The sequence below is a fragment of the Aulonocara sp. 'chitande type north' Nkhata Bay genome, linkage group LG19 (assembly GCF_057382095.1).
Source record: "Aulonocara sp. 'chitande type north' Nkhata Bay isolate Kocher_YH1m ecotype deep benthic linkage group LG19, A_spYH_male_GT1.1, whole genome shotgun sequence".
Taxonomy (NCBI): domain Eukaryota; kingdom Metazoa; phylum Chordata; class Actinopteri; order Cichliformes; family Cichlidae; genus Aulonocara; species Aulonocara sp. 'chitande type north' Nkhata Bay.
Window position 1 is genome coordinate 20730230 of NC_141362.1, and position 24350 is coordinate 20754579.

At 40.5% G+C, this 24350-nt stretch overlaps 1 protein-coding gene across 3 annotated transcripts in view; it reads right to left on the minus strand.

The window, feature by feature from the left end:
• sash1b (SAM and SH3 domain containing 1b) overlaps positions 1-24350 on the minus strand; it is a 67488-nt gene that overhangs the window by 18572 nt on the left and 24566 nt on the right. The window contains exon 1 of one of the 3 annotated variants that reach the window (XM_086274345.1): positions 7816-8188. The exons of the other annotated variants lie outside the window; for them this stretch is intronic. Coding sequence (XP_086130471.1) covers positions 7816-7923 — 108 coding nt within the window. The 5' untranslated portion in view covers positions 7924-8188. Of the gene's footprint in view, positions 1-7815; positions 8189-24350 lie in introns of those variants that run through there. 3 annotated transcript variants of the gene reach the window in all.

Sequence of the window (24350 nt, forward strand, 5' to 3'; positions counted from 1 at the left end):
AATAAAAAAAATAGAAGCAGTAATGTTTCCTCTGTGCTCACTGCTGTAGTTTATCTCCATAAAAAAAGACATGTTTACATTGAGCATTAAGTATAGGCATCAAGGCGGTGACCTCATTTGCTTGCAGTATTAGTCAGTCAGATTAACCCAGATTCTCTTTGTCTAATTGTGACCCTACACGCAGGATGTGTATTATTCATCCTGCGTGACTGACCAGTGACTCCAGAGCAGCAAGTACCAGCAGCAGCAGGAGGTACCAATACCAGAGTCAGATCAGTGGCAGGAGGCTGCAGATTATGCCGAGCTGCAGATGGATGGTGGAGATGTTCGAGGGCTACGTTGAGCGTGCGGTGCCAAAGGGCCGAGGCCACTGATGCCAGAAAGGGCAGTTTTCCGCCTGGCTACACAGCGGTGGGCTGCTTGTCACCTCGGAGCACAGGAGAAGCCAGAGATTGACGCCATCTCCTTTTCTATCACCGTCAAGTCTCCTGACTGTGTGCGCGCCAGCTCTGTGTGCCCGAGCGCTCCTCTGAGCTTTGATCCCCGAGGAGATCGCTCCGTGCGAGAGACACATTCATCTGCGTATCTTTCAAAGGCAAATCATGTCATCGCACCTATCATTGTTCATCAGCTGCATATAAAAATTTAATACAGAATATAATATTAGTTAGCTGAGACGGTGCACCTAAAATGTGACCATAGCAGTAGAAATGATGAGTTTATCCAGTCCTGTTTGTACAGGAAAGGTCTTAATCAGACCACACAGGAGATTAAATATTAAAACTGGAATCATAAGGATTTCAAATGCTCTCCTCCTTGAATTGTAGGTGAATCACTGATTGCATTTAAATGTACACTTCTGTACAGTTATTGTGTTAGTAAACACGTTTAACATTATATTTACAGCACATATATCTTTCCTATCAGTCTGTATTGTATTCACATAATGCTACATACATAAAATATATCCTGAGGATGTTACTTTATTCTGCTCCAATGGTTCAACTGCTACGGCTGCTTTTATCTATACAGTCTGTACATTTTGTGTTGTTGACAAGCTAAAAGATGCCTAAATTTACATTATCTATACTTAAATAAAAGACATTTTTAAAGCTTCAAGATGACAGCAGCAATATTTATTATAACCTAAAACACTAGTGTGTGGAGTGTGACAATTATTCCAGAATACCTAAAGGCCTCGTCTAGATCGACAGCCCAAGGGTCCCCTAAAGAGAGAGAGCGGGGGGGGGGGGGGGGGGGGGAAGAGGATCAGTGGAAGAGCTTAACTATTCAGGTCTGAGTGGTTAAGTGGATTTTGACAAGTCCCAAAGGGGAGTTTGATGAGAAGGGTCGCACTATGACATACACGCTGTCAGTCACACACAGACAGAAGGAAAGGAGGATACCTGGCCTTGTTTGAACTGCATTAGCGAGGTCTCAGGCACACAGCTCTGTTCCCACTTCTCGTGCTGTCAGTCACTGAGCAACTGCTTACAGATACAAAAGGCTAGCTTCACTGCATAGGACTTTTTGGTCCTTCTGCAATAAAACAGAATTGACTGCAAGCAGGTTTTCTCACATTGCAAGAAGGTGCATGGACAGATTTTTCGAAGAGAAAAAAAAGAAAAGAAAAAAAAAAAGCCGATTAAAACCACCCCTGTTGTCTTCAGGCAATGGAGACAAATATAAAGATCATGCCACAAAGGGAAAGCAGCCAGGGACCCTGATTAAAAAAAAAAAAAGGGTGCATGTGAAACGCCTAAGAAGATTAAAAGGGCAGACAGGAGGCACAGAACCAACCTTTTGTCTACAAGACTAACTCTTGCAAATCCCAATGGGATTTTAAACATTAGCTGAAATCACACAGGATAGATTTAAGTGCAGGAAACTACAGACTCCAACAACCACCCGGCTATGAACTGCAACACAATGCACATCTGGAAATATGTATCATGTATAATTATAAAAGCATCTTGTAGATTGTTCTGGATCTTGTTTTGAAGTATCTTGTGGATTGTCGCTGCTCCTTGGAGCATGTTTAATTCAAAGTTTAAATGGCGAATTATCTCCTTTAAATTTCAGTTAAATTACATGGATGGAAATCCTCTGTGTATTTAATCCCTGCTGGATGGCAGTGCGTTTGTGGTCTGAGTGGCATGTAGATTGTTCCCATTCCTTCGAGCATGTTTAATTCAAGGCTGCTGAGAACAAGAAAGAAAGAAGAAAAAACAAAACAAAAACTGTGCATACCGCTCCTTTAAAATTCAACAAAGTTCATACCAAGAAACGCCATGTGTATTCATACGTCGTAAAAGGCTCTGTGAATGGTTCTGGGTTTGTCATGAAGTAGCTGTGGATTACTCATGTTCCTTGGACCATATTTAATTCAAAAGTGCTGAAATCACTTCATCTGCCCCTCACCCCAGTGCTCGGGTAATTTCCCTTGTGCGATCCTCCTGAGACGCAACGCAGGAGTCAAGGGTAGCTGTCAATCACGAAACGTAAGATCGCGAAGCCTCAGAATGAGGTCATTCTTCATGGTGTGAAAGCAAGAAAAGTGGCCTAAAAGCAGGAGAGAGAAAAAACCCTCTGGTGGGCTTTTCCCTTTTAAACATTTCATGGGAAAAAACACGGAGAGGAGGATTACAGCACAGTGCACAGCAGTAAGTGATATGAAGAGTAGCAGCAGACTAGACCTATGGCCAGAGAACAGATTAGAGCAACCTAGGATGAGTGAGTAAGCACAGACTGGTAAAATTCTGTTATTTTAACATTTAATCTGCCAGTCAAATAAAAGAGCATAAGAAATACCAAGAATATGAGAAGGCTCAGTTTTGAAATCAATATATGCTTTGGAACAAGAGAGAAACCTAACAACTTTTTAAAAATGTACTTAATTTTTTAAAAAAATCACCAATTTAAAACATTCTATGGAAGGCCGTTTCTTGTTACCCGGAAGCATATGCGCAGACTAATGCTCACTCAAAACCAGATCGCAACAAATTGGCGCTTTCGCGAGTACGTTTGCGGATAGTAACGCAATGTGATTCAGCTAATAACACAATGATTTTATCATTTTTGAAGCCACGCTGAAAATACTCAGCAATCTGTGGATTCATGACTGGATGTAATACTGGTAGCTTAGCTGTAGCATTTGTAGCTGAGGGCTTCAGCTTCCGGGTAACAAGGAAATGATGTCATTCATGTAGATTACTGATTAGCAGCACTCGAAATTTCGAGTTAATAAGTCAAAATTACGAGAAAATAACTCGAAATTTCGAGTAATGGATCCTTTTTTTTGTGGCGGAAAGGTTCTTCCATAACATTCAAAAATCCAATTAAAGCTAAAAGTTTCTGGGAGTTAACGGTTACATATTGATAAAACCGGCACAGTATGTTTCCAAGTTTTGAGTCGAACTCTACTAACAAGCAGAAGCTGATGGAAGACAACTGATGCACAAACAATCCAGACGAAGCAGTATGTCGACATAAATACACTTCTATAACAGTAACCGTTTTTGTTCATAGTGATGTTTCCAAATAGATCCTTTTTCTGAATATGCAAACTGGTTGCTGCCTGTCTAAACCAATCACTCTGTACATGTCCAAACAAGAATCCGCTTCCCAAGATAAGGGACCATAGAGGTTGGGAGTGGCCATCAGCCTGCCCAAGCTCACACAGCTTAAGAGATGGGGAACATCCCAGAAAGGCCACCAGTGCAATACACAACTCCAGTATTGATACAGGTTGATATTCTTGGGTTATACAGAAAAACAAAAATAATTTGTTAGCAGTGAATTTAAAAAACTAGTTAGCAACATAATAATACCACCTCCATGCTCAGCTGCAACAGACGATCGGTAAACCATAGAGCTGAAGCAGTATGCTATAACAGCGATCCCAAACCTTTTTTGCGCCACGGACCGGTTTAATGTCAGACAATTTTTTCACGGTATCGTGGATAAATTCAACAAAATAAAATGATACAACCAAGACAAAAACTGTGGTATTTTCTAAATATAAAATTAAAAATGAATTCACTGTGTAATTGTTTAACTTTATTAGCAGCAGCTTCCTGAAACGCGCCAACAACATTGAGAGTAACATCCTCCTTTCTGCACCCTTTCTGCTCTCTGGTTGCTAAGGTAAAGCGTAAATATTTCTTTCAAAATAAGACACACGACTACAACACAGGAAAAGACCAAGAAACCCATAAATTTCACACCCGAGCCTCAACTCTCGTGACCTGGTACCAAATGACTGGTCCGTAGCCCGGGGGTTGGGGACCACTGTGCTATAACACCTATGATGGTACGATTTCCACATTAGCCCAAGGATCCGCTAAAAATATACATATAATCACCAACCACTTTATTAGGTACACGTGTTCAACTGTTTGTTAATGCAAATATTTAATATGTTGATCACTCAATTGGCTCATCAAAAGCTTGGAAAAGAGTGCAAAGATGCTGTTGGTATGGCGAGTCGTGATTTCTGCTGCAATATTAATTAAGATAAGCTCAGAATTTAGTGCAAACAACATGAAAGCATGGAGCCACCCTGCCTTGTATCAACAGCTCCGGCTGATGACGATGGTAGTGTAATGATGTGGGGAATACATTTGTGACACACTTTGGGGTCCTTAGTACCAAATGAGCATCACTTAAAATGAGTGGAAAATGAGAATGAGCTCACTGTACTCAAATGGCCTCCACTGTCAGCAGATCTCTATCCCGCAGAGCACCTTTGGGATGTGGTGGAAAGTGAGTTTCTTATGAATGTGCAGCTGAGAAATCTGCAGCAGCTGGGTGATGCCATCATGTCAATATGGACCAAAATCTGAGGAATGTTTCTAATACCTTGTGGAATGAAGGCAGTTCTGAAGGAAGGAGGTCAAACGCAGTACGCAACAAGATGCATGTAATTCCACACTCTGTAATAGGCTAATAATATCAGATGGCAGTTGACATACTTGGCTGACCTGACTCTAGACACAAACAGAAAACTGTTCTCACTGATTGCACATGCCTCTTATGACAGAAGCATACAGAGCTGCTGACAACCATTCCTGTCCAACTCGATTTGCCTCCTCCAAACTCTCAGTGTGGTTGATTGGTCTCCTCCACTGTCATTCCAAGGACATCCACCTTTCAGCCATTAATGGATGCAAACCGCAGCTAGTCAAACATGCTCTGATGTCATGAAAAACTCCAAGACAAACACTCAAGAAAGGTATTTCCATCAGTGGTTGTTCTTGTGATGCTCTTCTTGTAATGCAGCTTTTAAAACTTGATTTCTTACGTTCAAACATTCACATCAACACTGTAAAAATATTACAGTGAAAGCATACTTAACTCTAACGTAGTGCACTTTCCTTACACTTATTTTTATGTCTAAAACAAAGGGGGTTATGGTAAAGGAAAAAAATGCATGACAAAATGCTTCACATTTCTGGCTTAGTGAGTAAATATACATAGTCACTCACCAGAATTGATTGCTTGCTCAGTATCTGCCCTTTTCCCCAAGATGACATCAGGTAAAGTGTTGAGATTTTCTCAGCCTCACTCTTCAATCAATATACCCTATTAAAGTTTCATGTAATTTAAAAATATTTATTTAATAGTAAAATGCCACAGTGGCTGTTGCACAGTGTGAAAATGATGTTTTTTTTCCTCCTGCTGTTTCCCAATGAGGGTTTAGTTCGAGCCAAAGGAATCTTTTAAAGCCAGTTTTAACAGTTTGTTACATTTACTCAGACATAACATACATTTATGAAGACATTTAAAAGTCATTGTATTCCCATTATTCCTATGTTGTCAAAACAAACAAGAAACAGTTTTTAAAAGCTTGACCTTGAAATAGACATCAGATGTCAAATCTCACATGGTATTTTAACTCTATGCTTTAACTTCATATGTTGAAAATATACACCACACCACACTTGTAAGAACCATGATTGTTAAGTTATATTGGTTTTTGTCCATTTTTGGCTAATAAATCATCGAGTTGACCTTCGATGGAAGCCAAATCTTAATAAACTTAACATCTCCTCACTCTATACCCTTACAAATCTTATCAAATTTCATTTAAAACTCTTCAAGTGATCTTGTTTGTAAACCGAATGACATGCACATAAACACTAATATAAGCTTGTACTTATAATTACCTCCTTGGTAAATATGAAACTAGCTATACTGTGAGGATAAAACTTTAAATGGCTTCATTAAACAGTCGTGAAAAAGAGAATTTCACTGAATTCTCTGCAGTGTTTTGAAAAACTAAGTAGACCCCATGAATCAACAGCTTGCAGAACTACTTTCACTAGAAATAACTAAGAAATCCTTTTCTGTATTACCTTATCAGTCCCTCGCATCATTGTGCAGGAATTCTGGCCTACTCGTCTTTATAATGTCGCTCCAATTCATTGAGGTTTGCAGGCATTTGTTTATGCACAGCTCAAAGTCCTGCAAAGGCATCTCAATTGCGGTCTGGGCTTGGACTGACTGAGCCATTGCAACCAGTCAATCCAATCTTTTCCTTCTCAGCCCCTGTTTGATGATCTTCAGATCAAGATCCTGTAAGATGATCCAGTTTCAGCCAAGCTTTAGCTGTCAGACAGATGGCTTCACATTTGACTCTAGAATACTTTGGTCTACAGAGGAGTTCATGGCCATCTCAATGACTGTTTAGTGTCCAGGTCCTGCAGCTGCAAAACAAACCCAAATTATCACCCCTTCATCTCCGTGTTTGACAGCTGGTATGAAGTGTTTGTTCCGATGTGCTGTGATTGTTCCCCCCCCCTAAATGCATGCTGTCATGTCCTTTAAGAGAGAACAAGCTTTCTCCCCGTCTGCTTCTCTAAAATGTTACATGAAAATGCACGAGACGACCTTTCAAACAAGCCATACTTCAGTCTTTTTCTAATTGTGCCGTCATGAATTTTTGCATTTAACATGTTAACTGTAGACTCTCAGAGGCAGCTCTAGGCATGTTGTAACTTTACCTTTTATAACTAATGTATACGATTCAGATAAAATGACCTTTTACAAATTGTATTTTCGAACTTAAATGGTTTTACAACAACTTTCATTAGATAAAAACACAACTGCCACTATGTTAATCATTCTACAACTATTTCTACTTCTTTCTGTTTTTCTTTAAATATTATCAGTCCCCTCTCAACTAACTAAAATGTCACATAAAAATAAGCTCCTGCATGAGAGCATCTGAGGAGCCATGTTGTATAAGTGTTATATTAACTTTAACAATGCAAAATGCTTAAACCGTATCAAAAACAAGCAAAAGCACTCAGGAAAAGAAATTCAATAATCAAATGAATGCACTGTAAGCTCTCTACCTGCACAGCTGACTCTACAATCCACATAATACTTTAAGTGGCTCCTAAATGCATTTTACATCAATTGATAACTACTAATCATACATACAGAACGACTATCTCTACCCCTCACTCTAGCACTTTCGTCATTACATGCAACCCCTTTCTTAAATGACTTTCTCCTTCCTGCTTTGCTTATTCTCATCGCTTTTGGCCCATTTTTCTCACCACTGTTCGTCTTTATCTTTCTTCCTTCGGGCTCAACATTTCTAAAAGGAATAATTTTCTCCATTATTTCTTTAGAAATGTCACCCAGCCTGCCTGCCACTTCAGACTACAGTCAGAGGATACATTAAAAGAGGAATTAGCCTATTATGTCATCTATTCTCAGAGGTTCCAATGTAAGACCGTGGTTTTAAACAGTGTTATTACAGAAGATTATTACATGCGTGGACTCTAGAGGTACATTTGGACTTACCTTTAATCCTAGAGGTGAAATAAAGGTGAGTAAGACGGGAAGAAATTTCTTTAGAATGCAGAAAAGTCCTACAGCCATACACAGATGGGAACTTGGTAGTAGAATCATTTAAATATAAAGAAATAATATAGTGCAGTGAAAACCAAAGTCCTGACTACTGTTATGGTTCGGCGTTGGCAGTGTATTGTTTTAGGCGTTTTGGTTTGGCGTGACTGTTATGTGTTTCCTGTTTTACTTTGAAAGTCTGTGTTATCTTGGTGTGTTCAGTTTACGTTTCCTTGTCTCGTCAGGTCTAATTTGCCCCAGCTGTGTTTCCCTCCTGCGATCCATTCCCTAATTGCTCCCTCTATGTATTTAAGCCCGGTGTTTCTGTATGTCATGGTCGCGATCTCCCCCCCCTTGTAAATAGTTTGGCGCCTTTTTGTTGTGATGTAAATAAATATCATATTTTGCTTTAAAGACAATAGTGGTCGATACTTTCGTTTTGGGATTATTTTTGTGGTAGCTCGTATTAGTTTTTTTTTTATGAGTTCGCCCTCCCTAAGAGCAGTGAGCTTGGGGGCCCTTTTTTTTTCCCTTTTTCCTATTTTTCCTGAGTTGCACGCCGGTTGCCTAGGCCGGGGTGTAACATATGGGGGCTCGTCCAGTCGCTGGGGGGTCCGTGGACCGCTTAAGCCGTCCGCCGTCGCTGGTGGGTCCGAGGGGGGGACCGCTTCAGCCGTCTGTCTTTGCTGGAGGGTCCGAGGGACCGCTCCAGCCTTCATCCGCCGACGCTGGAGGGTCCGAGGGACCGCTCCAGCCTTCATCCGCCGTCGCTGGAGGGTCCGGGGTACCGCTCCAGTCTTCGTTTGTCTTCGCTGGAGGATCCGAGGGACCGCTCCAGCCTTCATCCGCCGTCGCTGGAGGGTCCGGGGAACCGCTCCAGCCTTCGTTTGTCTTCGCTGGAGGATCCGTGGGACCGCTCCAGCCTTTCGTCTGTCTTCGCTGGAGGATCCCAGGGCCCGCTCCAGTTTTCCGTTTCCACTGGAGGACCCGTCCAGCCATCAGCGTCGCCGGCGGGACGGCGGCCGGTGCCATATGGGCTGGACATGGAACGAACATTTTTCGTTGGGGTTGTATGTTTTAAATGATTGTTTTTTTTGGGTGGGGGGGTATGTTATGGTTCGGCGTTGGCAGTGTATTGTTTTAGGCGTTTTGGTTTGGCGTGACTGTTATGTGTTTCCTGTTTTACTTTGAAAGTCTGTGTTATCTTGGTGTGTTCAGTTTACGTTTCCTTGTCTCGTCAGGTCTAATTTGCCCCAGCTGTGTTTCCCTCCTGCGATCCATTCCCTAATTGCTCCCTCTATGTATTTAAGCCCGGTGTTTCTGTATGTCATGGTCGCGATCTCTCCCCCCCCCTCGTAAATAGTTTGGCGCCTTGTGTTGTGATGTAAATAAATATCATATTTTGCTTTAAAGACAATAGTGGTCGATACTTTCGTTTTGGGATTATTTTTGTGGTAGCTCGTATTAGTTTTTTTTTTATGAGTTCGCCCTCCCTAAGAGCAGTGAGCTTGGGGGCCCTTTTTTTTCCCCTTTTTCCTATTTTTCCTGAGTTGCACGCCGGTTGCCTAGGCCGGGGTGTAACACTACTAATTCAGGACAATACCTGCATATTTATAAGCCTAGTACCATCAGACATGCACTCGCCAACCACTTTAAAGGTTCAGCTGCTTGCTAACTCAAATATCTAATCAGCCAATCATATTGCAGCAACCAAATGGCATTTGGACATGGTCAAGAACATCTGCTGAAGTCTAAATGGGTAAGAAAGGTAATTTAAGTGACTTTGGATGTAGCATGGGTGCTGGTGACAGACAGGATGGTCATCAGGAACAGGAAACTGAGATTACCGTTCTAACAGCCTCACCAAAATTTGACAACAGATGATTGGAAAATGTGGGTTATTGCAAGGAGTCTTGACTTATGCCGAATTCTGACATGGGAGGGTCAGAAATTGGCACAAACAACACACAGGCATTAATTCTGCCTTGTATCAACACTGAGTACCAACTGAGAATGTTACAAAGTTCAATTAATCTCAAACTGGTTTCTTGAACATGAGAAGGAGTTCAGTGTACTCCAATAAAGCACCTTTGAGATGTGGTAGAAAAGGAGATTTGCTTTACAGATGTGAGGCTGACAAATCTGCAGCAACTGTGTCATACTACCACATTAATATTGACCAAAATCTGAGTGTATTACAGCAATCTTGTTGAATTTGTGCCATGAAGAAGGTGAGTGTATGCACAAAGAATCTGAAGATTTTAAGGCGTCATTGTCAGATGCTGAATGTTCCTGACCTCAATTTAATTGAACTACAACAACAAGAACGGCAAAAGATGTAGCACTGCAATACGTGACAAGAAATGTAAACACATTTTAGTGCAAAAAGTTGTTCGTTTATCATGCAAAACCTGATCCATATTAGATAACTGGGTGTGATTGATCCAACACAAACAGGCCAAGGCAGAAATCTCCATGAAGAGAGGCATGGCACATTCTGGCAGAGCCAAGAAAACATGAACTCACCTATTTGTCAATTTCCCAAGCCAGGGCATGAATCAATTTATGCGAAACTCTATTCTCACATGCGAATAACGTTCAACAAGTCCGCACAGAAATGCTTTCAGATGGGTTTGTTTTTAGGAGAATGAAAGGAAAGACGGAACAACATGGAAAGTTTGTGAATATAAATGCATAAATTACACAATGAGAAAAATGGGCAAAAAAACCCCTCCAGTTTAGTGTATTAGGTGTAAGGATTGTCAGCCATTAGTATTTCCCCTACTGTTTAACCATTTTAAAATAAATAATAGCTGCTGATTAATTCTTTAATAAATATTGAGACCATTTTCGAGTGACATATTTTGAACCACAAATCAGCTTGCAGACAAAAGCATTTTTAAAATGCAGACTCAGCTGCAGACCTCTGATCCTCTCTGCCACATTTGGCAGTGTAATTATGTGTGGAGAGATCTAAATGACCCTGGTTTTTGAGTTAGCTTGTTTACTGCTGCAATTGGCCATGCACTGGCTGCAAGCCTTTGGATCCTGCTGATACAAGCATAGATTAGCAAACACCCCGCAGAAACACAACCAGCTCGCATTTTATTTTCCCCTGTAGTTTTCAGGTTGATCGAAAAGGAGACTGTTGCATGAATAACATCAAATGTTTCAAACCAATATGACTTGGACTATTGCAAAGAAAAACAACTACAGTCTGTTATTATCATGTGCATATTTTTCCTTTTATGCAAACATTTAACAGATTAAATCAAACAGGAAGGTCACCTGTCAACTTCTGCTTCACCAAAGGTTAGAAGGGTAATTCTTTTATTTGCTCTGTCCATCCTGCAGGCCCAGCAGATACAATACCTGTCGTACAGTTTCCTGTCATTTCTCACAGATATGCACAGTTTGCGTTTCTTTGTAGATTTGCTATCACCACTATCACTGGAACACCCACATCCTTTCTCTATGTTTGCTTTTTAAAAATAGGTATAAGTTAGAAACATGCAGAGGTTGTTTAGACCACACAGTTTCCATGCAGACAGCTGGGAACACGTTAAAATAATAACGCCATGGTTATCTAGCTGTGAGGAAAGGTTGGCTTACTATTGGTTTAGCTCAAACCAAACAGAGAGAGTGGCCAAAAAAATGAGCCAAAACATCTCTGCAGCGACTGACTGGAGCTTGTACAGGTACAAGGGAGCAGCTGTTTATATGGCACACTGTCAGTGTTGCAGCATAACAAGCTCTAATTAATGTAGAAACTGAACAGCATCACTCTAGGCAGGCTCTGGTTTGCAAATACAATTGTCAGAATGACAGATCTTGGTCAATATTTGCTTTGTTTATTACTTTACTCATTGTGAAAATGAATACATTCAACTAAAGTAAACATGGTCACATTTTTTGGAATAAACTCTCAGGCAGACAAAGAAACTATGCTTCCAAATACAGCTCTCATTTTTATTAAAAGATGACATCAAAGAATTTGGCAAATGGTCAGTTTCTGTGGCTCCTCCTCTGAACAGCTTTCCATCACTCTTTAAAATCTGGCCAGCGTGTGCGACACTGACACAGCCGCCAGATTAACCAGCAAAGCGGAAAATAACTCCATTTCGCAGTGGACTTTGTCCACTGGGCATCATTAGCTCATACAGAGTAGTGACTGAGGACCACAGATGTTGTTCAAATGTTAACATCAAGGTTACATGAAGGTTATATGAATACATCATTTAAATGGACATCTAATGAGACAGCTAATCTTGATACAATACTAAACATAAGATGGCATAGGATGGAGACCAAACTGCTGTTGTTAGACTGACAGTTTGAACGTGATTGTGTATGGATGGGAGTACTAATAAAAGTCAAATGTAATTACAATCGCAGCACTGCATGGAAGTAAGAGGACATCCACTGGATCAAATTTCATTCATGGCAAAGGTCCAAACGCTGTGGTGGGACCATTCAGGGTAAATGGGGCAATGGCTGTATAGTAGAAGCAATGCACATGTAACCAAAGTAGGAATCCACATAAAACTATGGAACAAACGGTCTGCCTTCAAGTCAAAATGTGGGTAAAAGCCTTCATTTCTATCAAAGTATGCAGTGTACAAACACTCAGCTCTATTTAATCTTAAAAAAACCCAACCTTTTATTTGTTTGAACTGAATTCAAATATGTCTTTCAGGTATGACATATGTTTGCACAGTCGGTCTGAGCTTCACTAGAGGATAAAACAGCTTGACAGCTCCGGGACGAATTGTCTAGAAATTTTGATGAATACATGATGAATTAGAAGACAGTGATCTGGGGGTTTAAGCTACTTTACAACTACCACCATCATCCACTTTAAACTTTAAATATCTACTATTTTGTTTGCGATTTGATTCTTTCATTCATTTCCTCCAGCCTCAGTTTCATGTTGTGTTTAATGCTGAGAGATAAAAATTGATAACATTTGTACCAAATGACTCAAAAACTAGCAGTCCTATGATAAATCGAACTTTCAGCAAGTTTACAGTGTACGTTTGTGGTGCTCCTGTGGTTATAGAGATACCTTTCTTCCTTTCAGCATGACTTGAGCTTCTTTGTAGTTTTGTTTCTTTGCGCCCGCCACAGATCTCGTCAACTTCAGTCAAAGATTTTAATGTTTAGACAAACAGAACATATATGAAGTATTTCAAGTGCAATTAGATGGAAACAAAATGTCAAAAAAAGAGAAAATAAACCAAACTGAATGTGTTTGATTTGATTGTTATGACATAATGGTTTCTGCTCTGCATAGATGTGATGTCTTAGACCTAAAACCACTAACATTAACCAGGTTTATGCCAGCTAATGCATCTCACACTGTAGGTGCAAGGAAGCTTTATGGGCACTGAGCTGCAAGAGAGACTCTGTGTGCTGTACTGTCATTCATACGTGATGAGCAGTTAATCTTATTAAATAAGAAAGGAATGCAGATCATTAAAGTTAGCAGTTGAAAAAAAACACTCCAACATACAGTGAGTTTAAACCATAAATGTCATTTCGCAAAGTTAATAAGATAATAGATGAACACAGTCACGTTTCTCATGTCGACGTTATTGGCCCCTACGGAAGCCATTACGTAATTAAGTGCTTAAATAAAGGGCGCAGTGCATCAGATATGGCTGCAACCTTGACAAAGATATTAGGGACAAAGAAGGAAAGAGATTCTATATGTGGCACATTTTGTACACAGTATGTACTTAAGACACTAATCCATCTCCATACCCTGAAGACACAATTTAATCTTAACTCCACCAACAGGAATCAACCTCTGGGTAAAGGAAAATTATATACCACACTTGGACTTCTGAGGCCTTAAATAGCCATTTGTTCTCAACCACGGTCACACATGCACAATAAAGAAATATCAACATGTCGAGACGCAGAGTAAGTCAGTCTTTATGTCTAAAATCCAGTGTGGGAAGCTGTAATAATAAAAACTAAGCCAAAAGCCAAGAAGCTATCCTTTACTTCATGGATTTACATCCATGATTGAACCTGCTCGGGTCTGTCTGTGTCTCATGTCAACCATGTAAAATGTCTTGCACTTTGAATCAATTTTTCTGCCAGGCTGACTCCAGAGAGGAACTTTAAAAAGCCAAAAGCTAAATGTCAGCGGCTCTGAGCTCTATCGAGTTTACTCCACTTCAAATGCTTTCTACATGCTAATTCGCCGGGTCTATCTTGGGCACGTTTCATTAACAAACACTGAAGTCTCATATTTGAAAGTTCAAAACGTCAAGTGAGAGACGACTGATAAACATCAGCTGAGTGATACGCCAGACGCATGTTAAAGAGAAACATCAAGGCATGATAAATATTCACTCAGTGGATCTGACCCACAAAGAGATGAAGCCTGTCTGCAGGCGCAGAAACACTGGCACAAACAAGACTTCCTCGAGAAACCACTGCAAAGCCGTGCCGCGCAGTGCATTTGAATCAAACAATATAACTAGAAAAACTGAGGCATGAGATTAGATGTTCATGCAAAATCCAGTAATGCAGAATAGAAAAGAATAGCCTTTTGTTTTGTCAGTGTACATGTACATCAAGTTGTGGGTGCTCCACACCAACTGTGCATGGAGGGCTGACTCACAAACAGTGAGTCACCATGAGGTGCCGTGTGGAAGGCAGAGGGTCTAACAGGTGGTGGGCGGGATGCAGGGGTCACCTGTGAGTGCCCCGGTTTTCCTGAGACCGGAAGATCCGACGATGGCCTCCAGGGGTGGCAGAGGGCAGCCAATGATTTTCTGGGGCAGTGTTACTTAACCCTCTGCACAGCCTTCCTGTTCTCAATAGTGGCCCCTGCAAACCAAACACCCAGGCAGTAGGAGAGCACGCTGTCCACTGAGAAGATGTAAAAGTCCAGCAGCAGCTGCTGGTCCAGGCTATGCTACCTCAGGACATGGAGGATTAGCAGCTGCTGCTGGGCCTTCTTTTCAAGGGCGTCGGTGTTGTGGGTCCAGATGAGTTTGGCGGAGATATTGGTGCCCAGAAATGTGAAGGTGGATACAGATTTCACCTGTTCTCCATTTATAATGACATGGGAGTATAGTGTCTGTGCCTGTGTAAAAAGTAAACTGGTGTGATGCAGTTATTGTATCTAAAAACACATTGGATGTTCAGTTTATATGCAGTGTATGATGCTGTTATCACAGTGATATTGCAATGGTCTAAATATTCCTTTAACAAACAAGTTTGATGTTTTGTTTTTTATGGTTAATACAATACAGTGTATACAATTTTGATCCACTGGCCAAAGAAACTGATGAAAAAAATTAATTTGTTTCATTAGATGTTAATGATATATGTACTAACCAAACAAAATTTGTATGGGTTTGTAGAGACTTTTGGAGCCCTAATCATCATAATTATATCATATCTGACTCTTTAGCACAATGACCCATTTTTACTGTTATCAGTGTACAATTTTTCATTAAAACCACATTTGAACAAGAATATTAAAATGTGAAAATTCTCTTGGGATTTTCCCACACAACCATCTCTAGGGTTTACAATGAAGGATCCAAAAGAGGGATGCCAACTTTCATAGTAGAATGACCAAACTGTTTTGAGCTCATAGGAAGGTAATCTAACAGTAACAGTAAATCTCTAAACATCTCTGAACACACAACACACTGACCCTTGAAGCAGATGAGCTACAGCAGCACAAGACCACACCAGGTGCAACTCTGTAAACCAAGAACAGGAAACTGAGGCTACAATTTGCATGGGGCACACCAAAAATTGGACAGCAGACATTTGGAAAAACAATTCCAGTAACATTCAGATGGTAGAGTCAGAATTTAATGTAAGCAACATGAAAGCATCAATCAATTCTGCCTTGTATCCATGATTCAGACATTGGTACAAGGCAGTATAGCATACTTTTGGCCCTTTAGTACCAAATGAGCCTTGTTGCTGAACACATCCATCTTTTGATGACCTCAGTCTTCTGACCATGTCTCAAAGTTCAATTTATCTCAAACCGATGTCATGTCCTGAGTTAAGCATAGTGTGACTGACACACACACACACACACACACACGAAACATTTACTGCACATTTTTAACTACTTCTTTTCCATTCAGTTTGTATTTAAGAGCTCTTTTTAAACTGATTTTGTTTAATCCTGTCTATCTGTGCTTTTAGTAGAGATGGGCCTTTACAGAATATGATTTGAGCGATACAGTGGTTGATTTTTCAAACTTTAACCTCCTAGGACCTGACGTCCACATATGTGGACATCACATTTTGGTTTATTTAGACCAAAATACTCAAATTTGCTCCATATCTACATACGAGGACATTATACTGCTACTGTTCTATCAAAATTTTAAACGAATATCCTCATATGTGGCTCTCATTTTTCACTGAACTTAACATTTAAATGCCAACAAAAGCTTGGTATGGTTCATAACAGTGACATAATAACTATGTGGCATTTAAGAACTTTCTGCTAGATGTAAACTGTCTTGTTGGATAATAGTCAAAAAGAAGTATGGAGCAGACAAAAAAAATGAGAAAAAAAAAAAAAAAAAAAAAAAAAAAAAAACAGGCATTAATGAGTCAGGTTTCTCCATCTACAAATACATGATTTTAATATTCATTGGATGCATGGCTGGGGGGACTACCACTCTCAGTAATGAATCACCCTGGCCAGGTTCTGCCAGACATGGGGCTAGAGGGCCTGGTGTAGCACACTGGCCTCATTGTGGCATATGGAATATTATTTTAGCTTGTCTGCACCAATTCCAGTGAAAGTCGAGCCAACTTCTGAAACCTGCTGTTGCAAAGGTGAAACCCAGGCTTCACTATCTGCTACAGCTGTCATGTTTGGGAGGATAACTGCGGGAGTCTGCAGCAGCGTGGGAAGACAGGCCAGAGTTAGTCATGAATGCAATAGTTAATAGGCTTCCTGTCAGTCTGCCAGATCAGACTTAGAAGGTACCAAACCAACACTCACCCACTCCACCCCGAGGGTGTAATTGAGAAAATTACTGTCCAGAATACAAATCTCAAACAGTGGTGGGATAGTAGCAGTAGTAGTAGTAATAGCAATCAGACAATACAGTGTATTTTACAAAGACAGGCACCTTTGTTTGATCAGTGATAAATCAACTGAGAAGGAAGCTCTGGTTTACAATGGCACCCAGCATGTACATTATAATATTACAATATAAAAATACCTGTCTATCACATATATAGACATAATCATAAATCCACCCTATGGGCAATTTTTCCAGGCCTGTGACCCTTTTCAAAACCTAACAGGAGACCGCAACATTGCATTCACAATATGTGAACCTTCACAGTTTTGGTCAGACTGGCTCACCCATTAAGGAGGAGATGGGGTAAGTTCAGACATATATTTTTGTGCTATGATCATATAATAAGATTTTCACTGTTGTGATAGGAATTTCACAAATATGGGATAAATAACCACCCACGAGAATGGCCATCTTATCGCACTGGAGGGGTTTGTGTATCCCAGGAGCTATGCCTCTCCCAAGGCAAATTAAGGTTGGGTGAGGCGTCAATCAGAGCCAAATTCAGGAAATCCTTATGAAAGAAAAAAGTTAATGAGGGGCCAGCTCAACCTGACTGAGACTGGGCTACTGGGGAGCCACCCTATAGTCAGGCATGGGGACGGGGCTCAAGGGAGAATGCTTGGTGGAGGTGCATTAGTCCAATGGGCCCATGGGACCCAGACCTCGGGGAGAGAGGTCTAGGTTCTCTGCTCAGACTGCAGCCCCGTAACTCTGCCCGAGCAAAAGTTCAGTGAATCAAAGGACAGACATATCAAATATCGCATTTCTCATATTTTATACTGCAAACCTATTTGAGAAAAATCATTAGTAACTAAAGACTTAGAATAAATGTAATGGAGGACACCCTGTGCTCCAACTCAGCAGCAGTTATCTCTAGTCGAAAGAGAGAGGATGGCTGCGGCAAACTTTAACAATCTGGCAAATGTAAAGCTAAACAGTTTGTCACGATACAGACAGGTTTTATTTTAGTTATCGCTTTGTGAAATAAATCTAATGTGGATGGAAGCGGATAAAAAGATCACTTTTCTTCACATTTAAATTCAAGTGAAAATACTGAAAAAGTGACTCATTCGTGAGGATCCGTTTCAGGCAGTTTGCTTTGCCAGGGAATCAATTAATGGAAATGCCATTACTGGTCGAAATGAACCAGTGGCTGGCCAGTCAACTTGCCCAACAGACTTGTTACTGACCCTGGGCCATCAGGCCATTAGTTATGTTGAACCCAACCATCCATCCCCGCTTATCCTTCTCAGGTCTTCTTTTTGCATATTCATTTAGAGCATATTTGTTATTGACCCAAATAGGTGTATGATCTCAATCACTTTTCACAAGGCTTATTCAAATCCCTTCCGTCCCTACCTTCCATAAAGGGGTTAGGCAGAGGTTAGGATGGATTTAACCAGCTTTGAGTGCAGGTTTTGCTATCATGTTTGAAAGGTTTCCATTTTTTCCCCCTAATCTCAGAGGAAGGCGTTTTCACAATCTAAACTGTTCAGTGAGGCCTGTGGATAATTCTGTATAACTGTGACATTGTTCACCTATGTTGTACTGCGTTTAGCCTCACCAGTCCGCATGTCTAGACAATACTAGGTAAGGAGCAAATGTCACTTCAATGTTCTTCAGTACTTCATGATGCTGCGCTGCTGAGGCACCTTATGCCCTACCCATCAGACCATAAAGAAAGGAACCTGCTCATCCCCTGGTTCTTTGACATTTTTAGATCACACATCAAGGTCAGTCGTATTGTAGTGGAGTAGTGCACCAAACATCCCTGGCAACATATGGTTGCTACAATATGAGCAACTGAACTTGGGAAAATCAGCCACAGCTTTCTGATTAAAGCTTTTCTAAACAAGACGGACACAAAATTCAATGTGAATAAAATTACATCTTAATTGGAGTGAGTATTTAATGTTCCAGCGTCCAGTTTGGAGTATTATTCCAAGATATATATTTACTATCAGGATAATAATCTCACATTGCTTCCAAAGGTTAAGTCCTGAGGTTGTTTGCTTTTCAACATATGATCAGAGTTTATCTGTCATTGTGCCTTTCCCCACTGGTGTTAGTTTACACTGAAACCAGGAGATATACCAGCCCTCCACCACGGGGACACTTTTGTTGCAGGCTCTGTTTTAGGACAGCTCCACTGCGAGGATAGAAAATGCCACAGAAATAAATCAGTTTCTTTTCCTGGTTCGCGATAAGCTTTTAAGGTAATGAGTATGCACAACATTAATCATGATTTGCTCACTTACAGTAAAGGCAATGAAGCTGTTCTATACCTTGAATTAAGATTAACGAATAAACTAAATGAATTAAGATTACATCAACTTTGTTATTTCTGATCGTTTGTTTAACCAGAAATTAGGTCGTACATTTGTTAAATACTTAATCAATTAAATGTTGATGCAGTGAGGGGGTGAGGGAGACTGGAAAACTGGTTTATGTTCTTATTCAACAGCTGTTTGACAAGTTACGTTTAAAACACATTCAGATTTATGTTGCTATTGTTAGTCTCAGTTCTTATCTTTTTGTCGCTGGCGGATTTCCTGTGAGGCTGGTAAAAACATTTTTCACTATGGACTAAAGAGGACAGAAGATGACAAAAGCAAAAGCATTAAAACATGAAAGAGTCCTTTGCTGTAAATGTGTATCACTGCAGCATTATGAATACATATTGATTATATTTTATCAATCCAGTAGTGTCCTACTATTTTCAAGCACCCTAGATTTACTGATTTATTATAAAAGCACCATAGCAACTGATTGCCATAACAGAGACTTCTATCTATTCATAAAAACATACACGGCTCAGAGACACACGGCTTATGGCCCAAAGACTCTTATGAAACAGTTCACATTTAATTTCTGTGTAAAATTTTGCACTTTATTTAACTGCACGGACTTTAAAAGCTTTAGTTACTAATTATTTATAAGATCTAGAGTTTTATTTTGAAAATGTGTAAATTATTATATTATATATAGACTAAGAACAAACATGAAACACTTTAGAAACTTCTGCAACAACTATATACAAGAAATGTTGGTGGTCTCAAGAAGCACTATCAGTGGGGCTTATACACCAAAACATACTAACATCCATCCATCTTCTTTCGCTTTATCCGGGGCCGGGTCGCGGGGGCAGCAGCCTAAGCCCAGAAGCCCAGACCTCCCTCTCCCCAGCCAACTCCTCTAGCCTATCCGGGGGAACACCAAGGCGTTCCCAGGCCAGCCGAGAGATATAATCTCTCCAGCGTGTCCTGGGTCTGCCCTCCTGGTGGGACATGCCTACATACATACATACATACTACAACATACATACAACATACTAACATAACATAAAGGTCATGTTGTCCTTTACTTAAATGGCCTGTAATGGTTAGATGTAAAATGTATCTGTCTCCATTTCATGTCACCTCAGACTTTAGTGCAACTCTGGGTCATGCCACCTACAGCTTCTTTGACAATTCTCCAGTGATGGGATGCACTCGTGATGGGAGGGAAGAGGAATGCAGAGCACTAGTGAGTGATTTTGCTGAGTGGTCTGGGAGGAATCACCTGCTTCTGAGAGAAGACCAGAGAGATGGTGACTGACTTCAGAAGGAAGAGGACGAGTTGTACTGCGCACCTCACTAACACAATACTGAACATTTTGTCTCCATTTCTGTTCTCCATTTCCTGATTTCAGTAAAACATATACAGTTGTTTTAGCTAAAATCATAAACAAACTGAAAATGACTGAGAACTGTGTCGAGGGGGAAACTCTTGTATCAAATAACAAAACGATTTGATTTCAGGAGAAATCAAATCAACTAGTAATAGATTTCCAGCAGTTGTTGATCTGTTCTGGGGTAAGGTAAACCACAAGCTCTGCAGACATGAGCTGTATCATATCACCATGTTGGTAGCGAGGAACAGGGATTTAACAAACCTACATTATTTAGCCTACTTCACCGCTAAGCAGTATGCGCTGATTCAACTATAATTCAACCTGTTATTTTTGGGTGAGTTGCTGGGCAGCCTGGCAGCTTTGATCTTCAATAAAACACAACTCTAGCATACGACCTCTGTGGATGCAATACGCTGAAGAAAACACAACCACAAAGCTGAGACGAAGAGGATAACTAGGGTTCCACTACAGTTCATGGTTCAGCCATTTATCACAATAGTCATAACACATTATTATGGCTATAATGCGTCTAAGGTAAAAATCTGAAACCTGGAGTTAAACAGAATAAAAATCTTATAGCCAAAATTTCCATGTCTTTCCTCTGGCCTATAGTGCTTTCTGGAAGGAGACATTACTGCTAAGTTTTGTGCTTTAAGAACCAGAAGGCAAGTGCCGTCTAGTTCTATTATATTCAACCAAAGGCGAACATTTTCACAGCTGATATTTCCAAAAGTGGGCAGCTCACAAAAAAAGGCAGCTAGACGGATAAATTACTCCACAGCCTGGAGTAAAAGCAAACAAACAAACAAAAAACTTCATTTTATAATGGAGTCAACTGTCCCTTTGAATCTAGTTTTATTTATTGTGTGTTTTTAATGATGATGTGGTCACTTTCTGTTTTTGGCTGTCAGGCTGACAGCGTGCCGACAGAGAATGCACACTTCCGTGCACTTGGGAGCCTCTTCAGATCTAAACAATTTACACAACTTAGCCACACTGAGGCGGGAAAAAAAAAATGTGTTCTTCAAAAGGTTGTTGCATCGCTTAATGCATTTTATTCGGTCGGGAGTCCAACACAATCTCAGGTTTGGAGGATTTCTGTTCATATTTAACCATTTTTCCGTTTTCTTGTCTCCAGTTTGTGTGCATTTTGAGTTGGACTCACCAACATTTACCAAAGTCCAGATTTTAGCACGTATATAATTTTTGTTTGAATACAATGTTTTGTCTTAGCCCAATTCTTCAGTTCTAAGGTCAAATGGTGGGGAGTCCCAGATATAAACCTAGTGGGAGTAACCCCCCACAGAGGGACAAAAGGACCCCCTGATGATCCTCTAATCGCCTGAGCCAAGGTGTGAAACTGGGTGTGGGTCCCAATCAGCCAGAGTTTCGGGTGTGTTCATTTTTGATGTAATTATCTTGCTTTTCTATTATTTGCTTTTAATGAGAACTATGCTACCCAATTTATATATCCATATGAAGCAAATCTTATATGATTTATATGTATCATTTGCCTTTAGAACATACAGTAACACCATTCAACACAAATCAAAGTGACATTTCACTGTCATGTACAGGACCTCCAAACCATGCCACCATCCACACCACAACCTTTTCACTGAACTTAACATTTAAATGCCAACAAAAGCTTGGCATGGTTCATAACAGTGACATAATAACTATGTGGCATTTAAGAACTTTCTGCTAGATGTAAACTGTCTTGTTGGATAATAGTCAAAAAGAAGTATGGAGCAGACAAAAAAAATGAGAAAAAAAAACAACAACAAAAAAAAACAAAAAAAAAAAAACAGGCATTAATGAGTCAGGTTTCTCCATCTACAAATACATGATTTTAATATTCATTGGATGCATGGCTGGGGGGACTACCACTCTCAGTAATGAATCACCCTGGCCAGGTTCTGCCAGACATGGGGCTAGAGGGCCTGGTGTAGCACACTGGCCTCATTGTGGCATATGGAATATTATTTTAGCTTGTCTGCACCAATTCCAGTGAAAGTCGAGCCAACTTCTGAAACCTGCTGTTGCAAAGGTGAAACCCAGGCTTCACTATCTGCTACAGCTGTCATGTTTGGGAGGATAACTGCGGGAGTCTGCAGCAGCGTGGGAAGACAGGCCAGCGTTAGTCATGAATGCAATAGTTAATAGGCTTCCTGTCAGTCTGCCAGATCAGACTTAGAAGGTACCAAACCAACACTCACCCACTCCACCCCGAGGGTGTAATTGAGAAAATTACTGTCCAGAATACAAATCTCAAACAGTGGTGGGATAGTAGCAGTAGTAGTAGTAATAGCAATCAGACAATACAGTGTATTTTACAAAGACAGGCACCTTTGTTTGATCAGTGATAAATCAACTGAGAAGGAAGCTCTGGTTTACAATGGCACCCAGCATGTACATTATAATATTACAATATATATAATATTACAATATAAAAATACCTGTCTATCACTGACCATTACTGGTCGAAATGAACCAGTGGCTGGCCAGTCAACTTGCCCAACAGACTTGTTACTGACCCTGGGCCATCAGGCCATTAGTTATGTTGAACCCAACCATCCATCCCCGCTTATCCTTCTCAGGTCTTCTTTTTGCATATTCATTTAGAGCATATTTGTTATTGACCCAAATAGGTGTATGATCTCGATCACTTTTCACAAGGCTTATTCAAATCCCTTCTGTCCCTACCTTCCATAAAGGGGTTAGGCAGAGGTTAGGATGGATTTAACCAGCTTTGAGTGCAGGTTTTGCTATCATGTTTGAAAGGTTTCCATTTTTTCCCCCTAATCTCAGAGGAAGGCGTTTTCACAATCTAAACTGTTCAGTGAGGCCTGTGGATAATTCTGTATAACTGTGACATTGTTCACCTATGTTGTACTGCGTTTAGCCTCACCAGTCCGCATGTCTAGACAATACTAGGTAAGGAGCAAATGTCACTTCAATGTTCTTCAGTACTTCATGATGCTGCGCTGCTGAGGCACCTTATGCCCTACCCATCAGACCATAAAGAAAGGAACACTGCTCATCCCCTGGTTCTTTGACATTTTTAGATCACACATCAAGGTCAGTCGTATTGTAGTGGAGTAGTGCACCAAACATCCCTGGCAACATATGGTTGCTACAATATGAGCAACTGAACTTGGGAAAATCAGCCACAGTTTTCAAATCAACTAGTAATAGATTTCCAGCAGTTGTTGATCTGTTCTGGGGTAAGGTAAACCACAAGCTCTGCAGACATGAGCTGTATCATATCACCATGTTGGTAGCGAGGAACAGGGATTTAACAAACCTACATTATTTAGCCTACTTCACCGCTAAGCAGTATGCGCTGATTCAACTATAATTCAACCTGTTATTTTTGGGTGAGTTGCTGGGCAGCCTGGCAGCTTTGATCTTCAATAAAACACAACTCTAGCATACGACCTCTGTGGATGCAATACGCTGAAGAAAACACAACCACAAAGCTGAGACGAAGAGGATAACTAGGGTTCCACTACAGTTCATGGTTCAGCCATTTATCACAATAGTCATAACACATTATTATGGCTATAATGCGTCTAAGGTAAAAATCTGAAACCTGGATTTAAACAGAATAAAAATCTTATAGCCAAAATTTCCATGTCTTTCCTCTGGCCTATAGTGCTTTCTGGAAGGAGACATTACTGCTAAGTTTTGTGCTTTAAGAACCAGAAGGCAAGTGCCGTCTAGTT